This window comes from Xenopus laevis, chromosome 3L (assembly GCF_017654675.1).
Source record: "Xenopus laevis strain J_2021 chromosome 3L, Xenopus_laevis_v10.1, whole genome shotgun sequence".
NCBI classification, from domain to species: domain Eukaryota; kingdom Metazoa; phylum Chordata; class Amphibia; order Anura; family Pipidae; genus Xenopus; species Xenopus laevis.
Window position 1 is genome coordinate 79436388 of NC_054375.1, and position 12171 is coordinate 79448558.

The window sequence follows — 12171 nt, forward strand, 5'->3', positions numbered from 1 at the left end:
TTTTTCCTCCTACAATTTTGCCCTGTAATAATTAAACCAGCCTAAAAAAATATTTTTGATAGGAAAAAAACATTAGAAATTACATGAGAAAGCTTAAGCAGTTATTTATAAAAGAGCAGAGTGAATATTGTATTGTATTGTATAATTTAATGAATGGCAAAATCTTCTTTTGGTTGCTAGAAAATCAGCAGCAAATGTGTGAAAAAGAATTATACTTAGATATCTATAGGCATCAATAAATAATAGTGATATAATATTTATTGTATAATTTTCTTTTGATTGGTAACATAAAACAGGCTCTCAGCTTGCAAGTTCTTTAAAAAATCTGCATAATCAGCAATTTTTTTGAAAATGTTAATAAATAAGTTATTAATTTATCCTATAAAGTAAAATGAATGCAGCAAATCTCACAGATCCTTAATGAATACAACTTTAGTTTAAAGACCTGCTAAAGTAAAAGTTTGCCAATAAATATAGTTAATTATGAAACCAGTTAGAAGGCAGGTTGAATAATCTCAAAAGTGCATCAAAGCTTAATAGTCAGCAGCTTTAAAGGAAATCATTGCTATGGCCTGAAGACACACATATTTCCTAAGTTTACATAAACTGAAATAGATTTCAGATAACAGCTACAGCCTGACCACACGCTTGACCTAGAAAGAGTGGCAATGAATATTATAATGTGGTATTTAATTGCTTCATTTTGTTGAAATGAACAGAAGGTGTGAAACATATCTAAAAAGTATTACACAAAATATATCAACTAGAAACGTTGTATAAGTGAATTTTATTTAGCCTATACCTAGCTTGGATTTATTACCCTACTTTGCTGGAATATAAAACAGAAGATTTTTATGCTGAAAATAGCGAGAAGAAAACATTTTAAAAAATCATCAGAACATCAGGAATGCTAGAATAGACATTACTAAAAAAATGCATTCGCTAGTATACACAATAAAGCACATAATATTAATAACTCGGTCTGGTGTTGTTATCTTTGGAGGTTATCTAGACAATTGATAGTGCATGCTTCAAAAGATACTTTGCAATATATGATTGCTAGGCCAATGTCAGATAAATAGACAAATATATATAAACAACTATTTTTCTTATCCTAATTAGAAAAAAGAGCCGTGCAGAGGCCAAACTGAGCAGATGCATGACTGACAGGCAGGTCTGCTGAAGTTTGCAATAAAACATCAGAACTCGCTTTCTGAGGTTAACAATGCAGTAGGAATGAGCTGAATTGAGTAATACATCAAAGACAAGCTGTATTCTTCCATACTAAGGAGATTGTGAAAAAGGATGGTCAGACATTTTTTGCTTCTAAATTATGATTTGAAGCATCAGATGGAATGCTTAATACATTTAAACACACAAAAATATAAAGCAGTAATTTGAAAGTCTCTGTTCACTGACCCCCCCTCCCCGTTGCTTTATGAATAGGATTTTTTTTTATTTAGAATAAAAAATCTAACACAAAGGTAACAAACATCATGCCAGATAACTAAAATAGCAAACTAACTAGTGGACTAGACTTAAATAGTCCAGATTTTGAGGCTACCTATAAGAAAAGGTGATCAAACCATAACCAAATAAACCTCTCCTTTCTCTAATCAGGAGCCTTAGAGCAGTTAATTATTTGGGGCTTCTCGGTGGGCTGGTAATTGGTTTCATTAGCTCCTTTAAAGTTTAATGGGGCCAGAAGTAACAGGAAGTACTCAATTGACACATATTCTTGTGTAGTGCCAGAAATAAACCATTGATATTTTCTTATAAGGGCTCTTACACATGAGCGTTTTTACCTGCGCTCCCCTGGAGCCTGAAGGAAAAATGCAGCATGTTGCGTCTCAACCTGCGTTCGGCGCCTACATGCGCCTGTGTGAGTACAGCCCCATTTGAAATAATTAAATGCGTCTATTCCTGCGCTCCCCTGCGGCTGAACGCCGAAAAACGGAACGCAGGGGAGCGCAAGTAAAAACGCTCATGTGTAAGAGCCCTAAAGCAATCAATCCAAAAGTATGTTCAACACAAGCCCTATTCATTCAGTTTATGATGAAAAGAGGAATATTCTGTTCCATTAAAGTACAATGATAATACTATATTATATTCATTATATTATATGTGATCATACCATGACAATTGTACGGCCTCCAGATTAGTGTTTGGTGTACCTAGTTAAAGATGAGTTCAGTTATTAAGGCTTGTGCTGAACATACTTTTTTCCTATTGTTTAAATCATGGAAAATGTATGGCTTTTGTTATTTCTTGAGTTAAACTGGAAAACTCACACTACTCCATAGAACCTTTTGATATAGACAATTAGATTACCAATTACCTGTGCAATGGACTCTTGCTTGTCTGGGAATTGTAGCAATACACAGATTTTGCTCCCTACAGATGTTGCAGAGGATTAGGACCCTATGCTACTGGTTTACTATGTTTTAAATTATTGATGAAGTGTGAGCCAGCAGTAATTGAAACCATGCCTTAGGCTCTGAAAATTTCATTCACAGCTGATATTTGCATTGTAATATCCCAACTCCAAGGCTGCAGAAATTTCTGTCATCCTACGACTAGATGTTTATGTCATTGCCAGGGGACTGAGTGACAACTCAGACAGACTGTCATTTATGCAAAATCAATCATTGCCAGATTCATTCTAAGATTTTCAAAGGATTGTGTCAGGAAAGCATAGGAACCAGTGCATTAATTTATTACAAGGCCCTTGCCTCCAAAAGCCACGTTTACTCATGTATTCCATACTCCAACATTTCTTATTTTATGACTGCTGCACAGACTATTAGGGATGTAGCGAACTGCCGATTTGGTGTTCGCGAACGCCGTTCGCGAACACCGGCAAAAAATGCGAACGTTCGCGAACAGTTCGCGAACTTCGAACACCCGCTAAAATCGTTCGAAACGAACGATCAAAGGATTTTAATCGTTCTGCTGCACAGACTATTAGGGATGTAGCGAACTGCCGATTTGGTGTTCGCGAACGCCGTTCGCGAACACCGGCAAAAAATGCGAACGTTCGCGAACAGTTCGCGAACTTCGAACACCCGCTAAAATCATTCGAATCGAACGATCGAAGCATTCGATCGAATGCTTTTCATTCGATCGAATGCTTACAATCGTTCGAACGCATGGAAATCGTTCGATTTTTAGCGGTCGAAGGAATTCGAATGGTCGAATGGTCGAACGATTTGTATTCGAATCGAACGCGAACTCAAAATGCGAACGTTCGCCGGCGAACAGTTCACTACATCCCTACAGACTATATACAGTACGTTGCGTCTGGACAAAGCCCTGAGGGGCATGAAACACTACAGGGAATCCAGACTTTCCAGTGTTAATCCCATCTTTGTCTTCAACAGTTAGAATAATGCCATTAGAGTATAGGGGTTGTTCACCTTTAAAATAACTTCTAGTATAATGTAGAGAGAAATAATCTGAGACAATTTGCAACTGGGTTTAATTTTTTTTTATTATTTGTGGTTTTTGAGTTATTTAGCTGTTATTCAGCAGCTCTTCAGATTGCAATTTCAGCAATCTGGTTGCTAGGATCCAAACTGCCATAGCAACCATGGATTGATTTGTATAAAAAACTCCAAAATAAATAGGAGAGGACCTGAATAGAAAGATGAGTAATAAAAAGTAGCAAAAACAATACATATGTCGCCTTATGGAGCATTTGTTTTTTAGATGGGGTCCGTAACCCCATTTGAAAGATAGAAATGAGACAATTCAAAAATGATAAAAAAGAAAGAAATTAAGGCCAATTGAAAAGTTGCTTAGGAATAGCGATTATATAACATACTAGAATTTAACTTAAAGGTGAACTGTAATGATAATATACTGATACATTAGCACATGTGTTTTCATTTAGCATAAGTAGACAGTATAGCCGAGTTGTAAAGTTCCAAGGAAAGCATTATAGCATTTACCATACACAGGCAAAGTTCCCAACAACACAGTTAAATTGCTCTAGAAACATTGCAAATTGTAGCTGCAGCAAAGATTCCCTGTAAAACACATACAGTATGCTTACTGTTAAGGTAGGTTTATTGATATTTTGCTGAAAATTAGCAGACCAAAACGTTTGAGTATATAATTACAACAACGGGCAAATATTAGAACTATAAGATTTTCAGCATTTTCTATTACAAGCTATACATATAACATGTCTCTGCTCTCCCCTGACACAGTATATCTGGTAACCCCATCCACCCTGCCTTAGTCATGATTTATAATAACTCAGCTCAGCACTATCCCCTCTTCAACTAAACTTTGCATCCTGGTCAAGACATGATATTATTCAGCCAAGCTCCCTGAGGTTCATGAATTTGCTCTCCTGATCCCTGAACTTACAATGATTCAAAATATGTTAGTTGTAAATAAAACACAGTTTAATGTCACTATTATTCCTAATAAATGAGTTCAGGGAGAAATGCACAGCAACAATATAAAGAGAATTAAAACACCTAAGATAATTGCAAAGTGATAAGTAAAAATGATGTATCATCAAGAAAGCTGTTAGAATCCTTGTTACCGTTCCCTATTCAAAGAAAAATAAGTCATGCTTTCCCCTTGGGTTTTTATTTCTGTTACAACATGTCAAGTTAGAAGAGATTGACCAAAGGTTAAGCTTACCATTTTTCTACCTTATGTGACTATGTAATACATTTATTTATATGTATAAAAAAGTCTGTTCTACCTGAAGTGTACAGTATAATGTGCTTGTAAAGCACAAATGTTGTGTAACATAAAGATGCTTATTACAGCTTATGTAAAGCAACTGCACAATTGGTTCAGGTATTTTTAGTATATGGTTTAAGATGTTTATGTCAGCTCTGACAATTTTGCTCAGCTTTGACCTACATTAATAATAAGGTTCCACTCTGTGGATTTCCTGATCAAAAACCGACTTTTGTGTTGAAAGATGCCAAATTTAATAGAGATACTGTGATAAGGACAAATGTCCTCCAAATAATATGTTTATTGGTTTTCCTATACAACTTAATTCTTTCTTTACTGTTTGTTTAAGAGGAGGAGGCAAAGAAGAATCATGTTCATAACATTCCCAAAAAATCTTCCAAAAAAGTAAATTTGCAAATGTTCACCAATCCAATTCTCTAACGTTTTATTTTAGAAGATCTTTTTCTATTGCTTCTACCACAAAAACTAGGTTTATTTCTGTATTCATATACAGTGCTAGGCATCAACATTACTGCTACTATTATTACTTCATTGTACACATCAACAGTTTTATAAATACAGGTATGGGACCTATTATCCAGAATGCTCGGGACCTGGGGTTTTCCGGATAATGGATCTTTCCGGCGAATTTTTGATGCGAATTTTCGCGGGCGTTTCGCGAATTTATTCGCTGGCGGCGAAACGCGCAAATTCGCCGCGAATTCGCGCCTGGCGAATAAATTCGCCCATCACTACAAATGCCTATTCTAGTTTAACATTCTGGTGTAAAAAACAGCTGCATACATTTTTTCACCACTTTCCATGCCAAAATGAAATTCCCTGACTGAATTTGTGTAGGTAAAGTGGCAATAGTATTCTACACTTCTCATACCCAGTTCTATAAATATGCCCTAAATTGTCTTTTGTATTGTAAAGCAGCCCTTGCTAGGCACTTTCATTTGAGGTCCTTTTATATTTATATTTTCAGATCAACACATATGTTTTGCTATTATCTGTATGACAATTTATAGTTAGTTCATATACAGTAGGTAGTAGTGATGGGCGAATTTATTAGCCAGGCGCGAATTTGCGGTGAATACATCCGCAAAACCACCATGAAAATTCGCCAAAAAAATGGATGCCGACGTCAAAAACTAGATGCCGGCGCAGTTTCGCAAATTTTTTGCCGTTTTGCGAATTTCGTGGGAAATTTGCGAATTTTTCGGTGAAACAGGACTAATTCGCCCATCACTAATAGGTAGTTCATGTACCAGCTGGGGTAGGTCAGGTGAAAATAAATATATACATATTTTTCCATGCTTGGATTGCTCATTCATGCAAAAGAAAGCTTGTGGCTTAGCTGTCTTATTGTGAGATTTGGTGCTACATGTGCACAGTGCATTTCATGGTTTGTAAAATTCAAAATTATAATTGCATATAAAAATGGCTAATCTATTACCTTCACTGTCATAACAATAATAAATTGTAGTGAAATGTAGTTGCCATTTCTTCATTTACACAGTCCATGAGACATATTCAGAATTGTCATTTAAAAAGCTGAAGAGTGACCTGTTTATGGTAGGAACTAAGATGAAAGCTGCCTTGCGTTTGCAGTAGATTTTGTAGCTCTTAGTGCTCCTGTAGTTGCAACTAACTCTTTATTAATGGATTCTGCTACATCTAATAAAATACAAACTTTTAGTGCAATGCTTGCCAATGAGCCATTGGACAAGCTGGCAGTTATTAAAAAAATGTAAATGATCAGAATATTAAAAAAATGTAAATTGATCAGAACATTTGCCCAGAGCAATAAGTATTTCTTTTTCAAGGGCCTAGGTTACAAAGTAAGTAGGTTAAAATTTGTTAGCTACATATTTCAAACCTGTGACCTTCTGGCTGATGTTGTAATTCATCTACCAGAAGCCCAAAAGATGTGAAGAAAATCTGTAAATTAGCACACAAATTAATTTCTACTTTGATAAAGGCTAAAAGGTCAATGAATGCTCTGCCCAGAAATAAGCGCTAAATTTACTAGCTGGCAAAAAAAAAACGAATGCAGCTGAACTTTCAGCAAATCCTCCTTCTTCTCCAACTGACTTTTGTCTGAGATGGATGGATATCCGGATAAGTCCAATTCTATTTATTTTAGTGATACATCAGGCCCTGGTACCCCACATGCCCTCTTTTTTTTTTTTTTTTTTTTTAGAAAATAGTCTTTACATTGAAAGAAATTACAAGAAATTGAGCTTTCGTGGAGGGAAAGTGATAAACATTTTAATCTGAAAGCAAATCAATGTCTTGCAACTGGCTGGAAAATGACTATGAAAAGTAACAAGTAAACACAAAGAATTTATCAATTCAGCTTGGTATATTTCCACAAACACATTCCTTATAAACAGTTGCACATTCGAAATTACTGTAGAGTCAAAAAAAGTGAAAAGAGCCATCTTCTGGTTAACAAGCAGTATTAAAGCATGTGGCAGTGCTCCAAGCTCTCTACTCACTTAACTACATGATACTAATTCATTTTGTTTAGAAAATATATAAAATATAAATTCATGATGGCTTGCTGCGCTGCACATTAAGGGGCCGAGTCCCCAAGGGTCGAATATCGAGGGTTAATTAACCCTCGATATTCGACTGGGAATTAAAATCCTTCGACTTCGAATATCGAAGTCGAAGGATTTTAGCGCAAATAGTTAGATCGTACGATCGAAGGATTTAAATCCAACGATCGAAGGAATATCCTTCGATCAAAAAAACTTAGGAAAGCCTATGGGGGACCTTCCCTATAGGCTAACATTGAGTTCGGTAGCTTTTAGATGGCGAACTAGGGGGTTGAAGTTTTTTCTTAAAGAGACAGTACTTCAAATATCGAATGGTCGAATAGTCAAACGATTTTTAGTTTGAATCCTTCGATTCGAAGTTGTAGTCGAAGGTCGAAGTAGCCCATTCGATGGTCGAAGTAGCCCAAAAAACACTTCGAAATTCGAAGTTTTTTTACTTCGAATCCTTCACTCGAAGTTAGTGAATCGGCCCCTAATTATAGAATGGTTGTTAATAATTGGATGGCAAATTGTGCAAAATAAAAATAGAAATGCCTATGACATAGGCTGAATCTAAATGGTCTTTTATTTTTGAACATACAGCTTATATATTTTCCCTGTAATGAAAAATTTTAACTTATATATAGTAGAGGACAGCCGCTATAGTAATTTGCTCACCATTTTTATCAATAGATTGCCTAAGAAACCATTTTTTTGTAGAAACGCTGCTTCTTTTCCTTTTTGAAGAATTATTTTCACATTACTTTTAACTGTCTTTGTATATCAAAGATAACAGTGAATTATTTTCAATAATTTAAAACACAAATATCAAACACAATCACACCATGTATAAATATATACACACATACACTATACAATTACTATTATTACTATATATAATACTCTTAATGAAAAAAATACAGGTAAAATGTTAGGATACCTAAGAAATCTACAATTACCTTGTGTAAGGTGAATATAGGAGGACAGCTAGGAAGTACTTTCTGAAAACCACTGGTAATCAAATTGAATCTATATTGTCATTTAGGTCACAAACGTTGACCTCTGATGCAAGAGATTACGCCAGCTGAGTTTAGGGTTTTAATGAAATAATTTACTGAAGGATATGTGTTTCCCAACAAGGTCAAACATGCATAATACCCAATATACCTCTCTAATATTTTCAAAGGTTACGATCATGATTCTCTCTGAAGGTTAGGCTCTTTATAGTCTAGAAAACCAGTCAGTATCTCAGTATACATTCACACTATTCTGACCTATATAAAAAATAACCTTAATTAATTCTACCCTTTCTAATGAAAGCTAATATTCAGAAGCATACGAAAAAGTGTTTGATAGGCACAGCAATATCTGACAAATCGGTATACATATTAATTTACTTAAAGGGAAACTATCACGAAAATGTATATTTAATATAAGCTTCATTACACTGAAATAAGAAACTTTCTAAATACAAACAATTAAATATTGTGCATCGTTTCTGAAATAATCAAGTTTATCTTCACTATCCCTCTCTCAGCATCTGTTTTCCTTCATTCTGTCGTCTTGCAGCAGTTGGGTATCGGATATTCATTGACAATTAGATGCAATATATCTTATAGGGGGGGCTCCCTTTCCTAGCAGATTAATTAGAGGTCACTCAAATAACTGATTCCAGTGCAAACAAATTAACTGCCTCTTGCAAAAATCCTGCATGTAGAGAGAGACATGATGTCTGGTAATTTTAATAGAGTGAGCTCTAATACATCTTCTAGGCAAAAGAAGCCCCACCAAAAGATATATTGGATCTAACTGTCAATGAATATCTGATACCCAACTCCTGCATGAAGAGAGAATGAAAAGAAACAGATGCTGAGAGAGGGATAATAAACATAAACTTGATTATTTCAGAAATGGTACATAATTTTTAATTGATTATATTTAGAAAACATTTATTTCAGTATGCTGAAGCTTATATTAAATGTTCATTTTCACGATAGTTCCCCTTTAACAATTTTGGATCCGTTTTAGCTCTTAACAAATGTTCATAGCCCTAAACAAACAGATTACTGGTGGAGTAAATAGTAGAAAGATAGATAAGAAGCAAACCTAATTTGGGATTAAAGACAATTAACTATGCTAGCTGTATTTTTGCATAGGGCCTACATCAATATTTACCTTTTATACTTGAATTTAAATAAGTGGAGCTTCAGGTAATTTGGAGAGGCAACCATATTGGTAACCATGACTATTTAGTAATTGTTTTGAATTTTATTAAATATTCAATTCCAAAATTTAATGGGGACATGCCACCCAAACATAAACAGCTGTATAATAAAAAAAAAACCTTTTCAAATTAAAAAGGAGTCCTGATTCTTTTTTTAATTAAAACACCCATACCTTGTTTAAAAGTCTCAGTTGCCAATCATACTGTATATTGCTTGCCCCTCCTCTAAACCTTAGGCATAGAAGTGAGGCAGGCAATGACTTTCAATTTCCATTCTGATGTCACTGCATTTTAGCATGATGCAAAGCTTGTCCCCAAAATGACAATTGCCTTTTTGCTGTAACTGTGAATTTCAAGATTAAAAGAAACAAGATTGAAATAATTTATATAGTGTAAGGGAAATTTATGTTGCTTAGCTAAGATCATAAAATAGCATTTGGAATTATTTATTAGGGTGATAGGTCACCTTTAAATGTAACCAGTAGTTAATCAAAAAACTATTTAGCACCAGATGTTTTTTGCAAGTCACTCAGTGACTTATTTGCAACCCCTATAAGGTAGAGGCGTTGCAGCAAGTCAGTGTAGGAATTAGTTCTGTACTCTGCTCTTAGTTACTCCTGGTCATAATATATAACCTTAAGTACCCCAGTTTTTTCACAGTCTTGATAAAGTTGCCCTAGCTATAATATATAGCCTTAAGTACCCCATTTTTTTACAGTCTTGATAAAGTTGCCCTAGCTACACATAAATATTAAAATAATAGATATTTTGAAAGCAAAAGCTCATTTATGCTGAAGGGATGCCAATTAGTATGTCATTTCCAATGGCAATGGTAGCCTTTTATAAGTTGGAGGTAGTGTCAAAGTTTTCTCTTTACTGCTGCTGTACATTAGAGATTTTATACACCTTTTCGCAGACTAAATATATGTACAATAAATTGCCAAAAAGATCAAGCACATCACTAGTAATAATCATACACTTAGGGTTTATTAAAGGTCATTTTGTGTTTCCCCCCGAAGTTGAAAATAGCTCAAATCCTCCAGCTAAAACCCATCGAGGTCATGTAGAAGTCAAGATGATAGCCTTCATGATGTTAGAGTTTTTTTCAGTGGTTTTTCATTTGAAAACTCGAACGATTTGATCGATTCAAGTTTTCTTTTCTCCGAAAACGTAATAAATTAAAGTATTTGAGTTTTTCACCCCAATTACACTGTTTAAAGTTTTTACATTTGAGTTTTTTCATATATAAGCAAATTTTCAAGTTGTGAGTTTATTCAAGGTATAAAAAAACTCACAACACAAACCTCACAAACTCAACCTTTGATAAATAAACCCCTTACAGTGTGAATATAGTAGTATGTTGAAAGGAAGCAGCTAATAGTAAAAGGATATGTTTTAATATAACATTTTCAGCACAAGTCATCCCTCCATAACTAGGTTAGCCTGTCCTCAACTAGTACTTGTTAGACTGAATGGTGCCAAGATGGGACTAGGGTGACTAGGGTTTGATACAACATTGGAAAGCTCACTGTGCTACAGGCAGAATGGGCACTATTACCCTCTGGTTAGAGTTTTACTGCTGTCTGTCAACTCTATTATAATGTTGTCAACTCCAACTGAAAGGGATGCTATCATCAAATCAAAATAAAATAATTTCTAGTTATCCATATTTTAAATGTATAACAGTAGTGCTTTCTTTTTAATTTAGTAGTTTAAAAACATTTGGAATAAAATAGTTTTAAGGGGTTACATTACCCATATTAGTAGTTTGAATCATAGCCACCAACTTGCATATACTCACTCAGCGTGGACTGTTTCAGGCTGTCTTCAGTGGTCACACCCCTTGTGTCTAAAGGAAGAGAGGCAGGTGGGTGAAGTGCTCTCCATTTACTTCTTGTATCTCTGACCTACATTGTCCTACCCTTCCCAGAGACTTCATCCAGTGAGCAGCCGCATGAACATATTAATGCAGCCTGAAATGAGGATGTTGCAACTCACTACAAAACCTGCAGAAGCTCAGTGGGTATGCCATATAGCACAAACATGGCTAAAATAACCATTTGATGTGTTGTTATTATTAGTATTATATTTTTAAATAAACTATTTACATGAAAATACATCATTAAAAAAATATTTTTAAAACATGTCTATATTGTTAAGTATCTCCTTATCTATGCAGTTAGGCAACTTAGCCCTACTTTACTATTAGTGCGGAAACAGCCCTAGCTGCAAAAAAGCAAACACGTTTGTCCATGTTAAAATGGAATACAGCATCTTGCACCTATTTTTTCTGCATCTACTTAACAATACACAGTTGCACCTATTACTATACTGTAAATTAGGAGCAGCATACGAAGATACATAGGGGCTTATTTGCCCTATCCTATACTTTTTTAATGAGCATTAAAAATTAACAGTTAAATAAAAAACAGTTTAAATAAAAACAATTGTCCAAAGCTTTTCTCCAGATATGTGATCTGCATTAGAGACCAATGATTCAGATGTGTGATAGTGCTCAGTACTGCTGCTTAGAGCAAAGTGACAAATTAACCTTTGTAAACATTGATACATGTGTCACTTAGTTCAAAACTTGATTGGGAAAATATCAAACTGGTGTGAATAATTCAGGATTGATATGTGATAAATCAACTCTATAGTTTCTGGCCTAATAAGACAAATCTCTGAAATTCATTCCATGAA

General features: G+C 34.7%; 1 protein-coding gene across 3 annotated transcripts in view; it reads right to left on the minus strand.

The window, feature by feature from the left end:
- The window catches only part of tafa5.L (TAFA chemokine like family member 5 L homeolog), a 263103-nt gene that overhangs the window by 7247 nt on the left and 243685 nt on the right, over window positions 1-12171 (minus strand). Inside the window, exon 4 of one of the 3 annotated variants that reach the window (XR_005966290.1) lies at window positions 11227-11320. The exons of 1 other annotated variant lie outside the window; for it this stretch is intronic. Coding sequence is in view for 1 of the 2 variants with exons in the window: in XM_041586434.1 (XP_041442368.1) it covers window positions 11306-11320 (15 nt within the window). In the remaining variant the exon portion in view is untranslated. The remainder of the gene's footprint in view (window positions 1-11226; window positions 11321-12171) is intronic. One more of the 3 variants, XM_041586434.1, reaches the window with a different exon arrangement.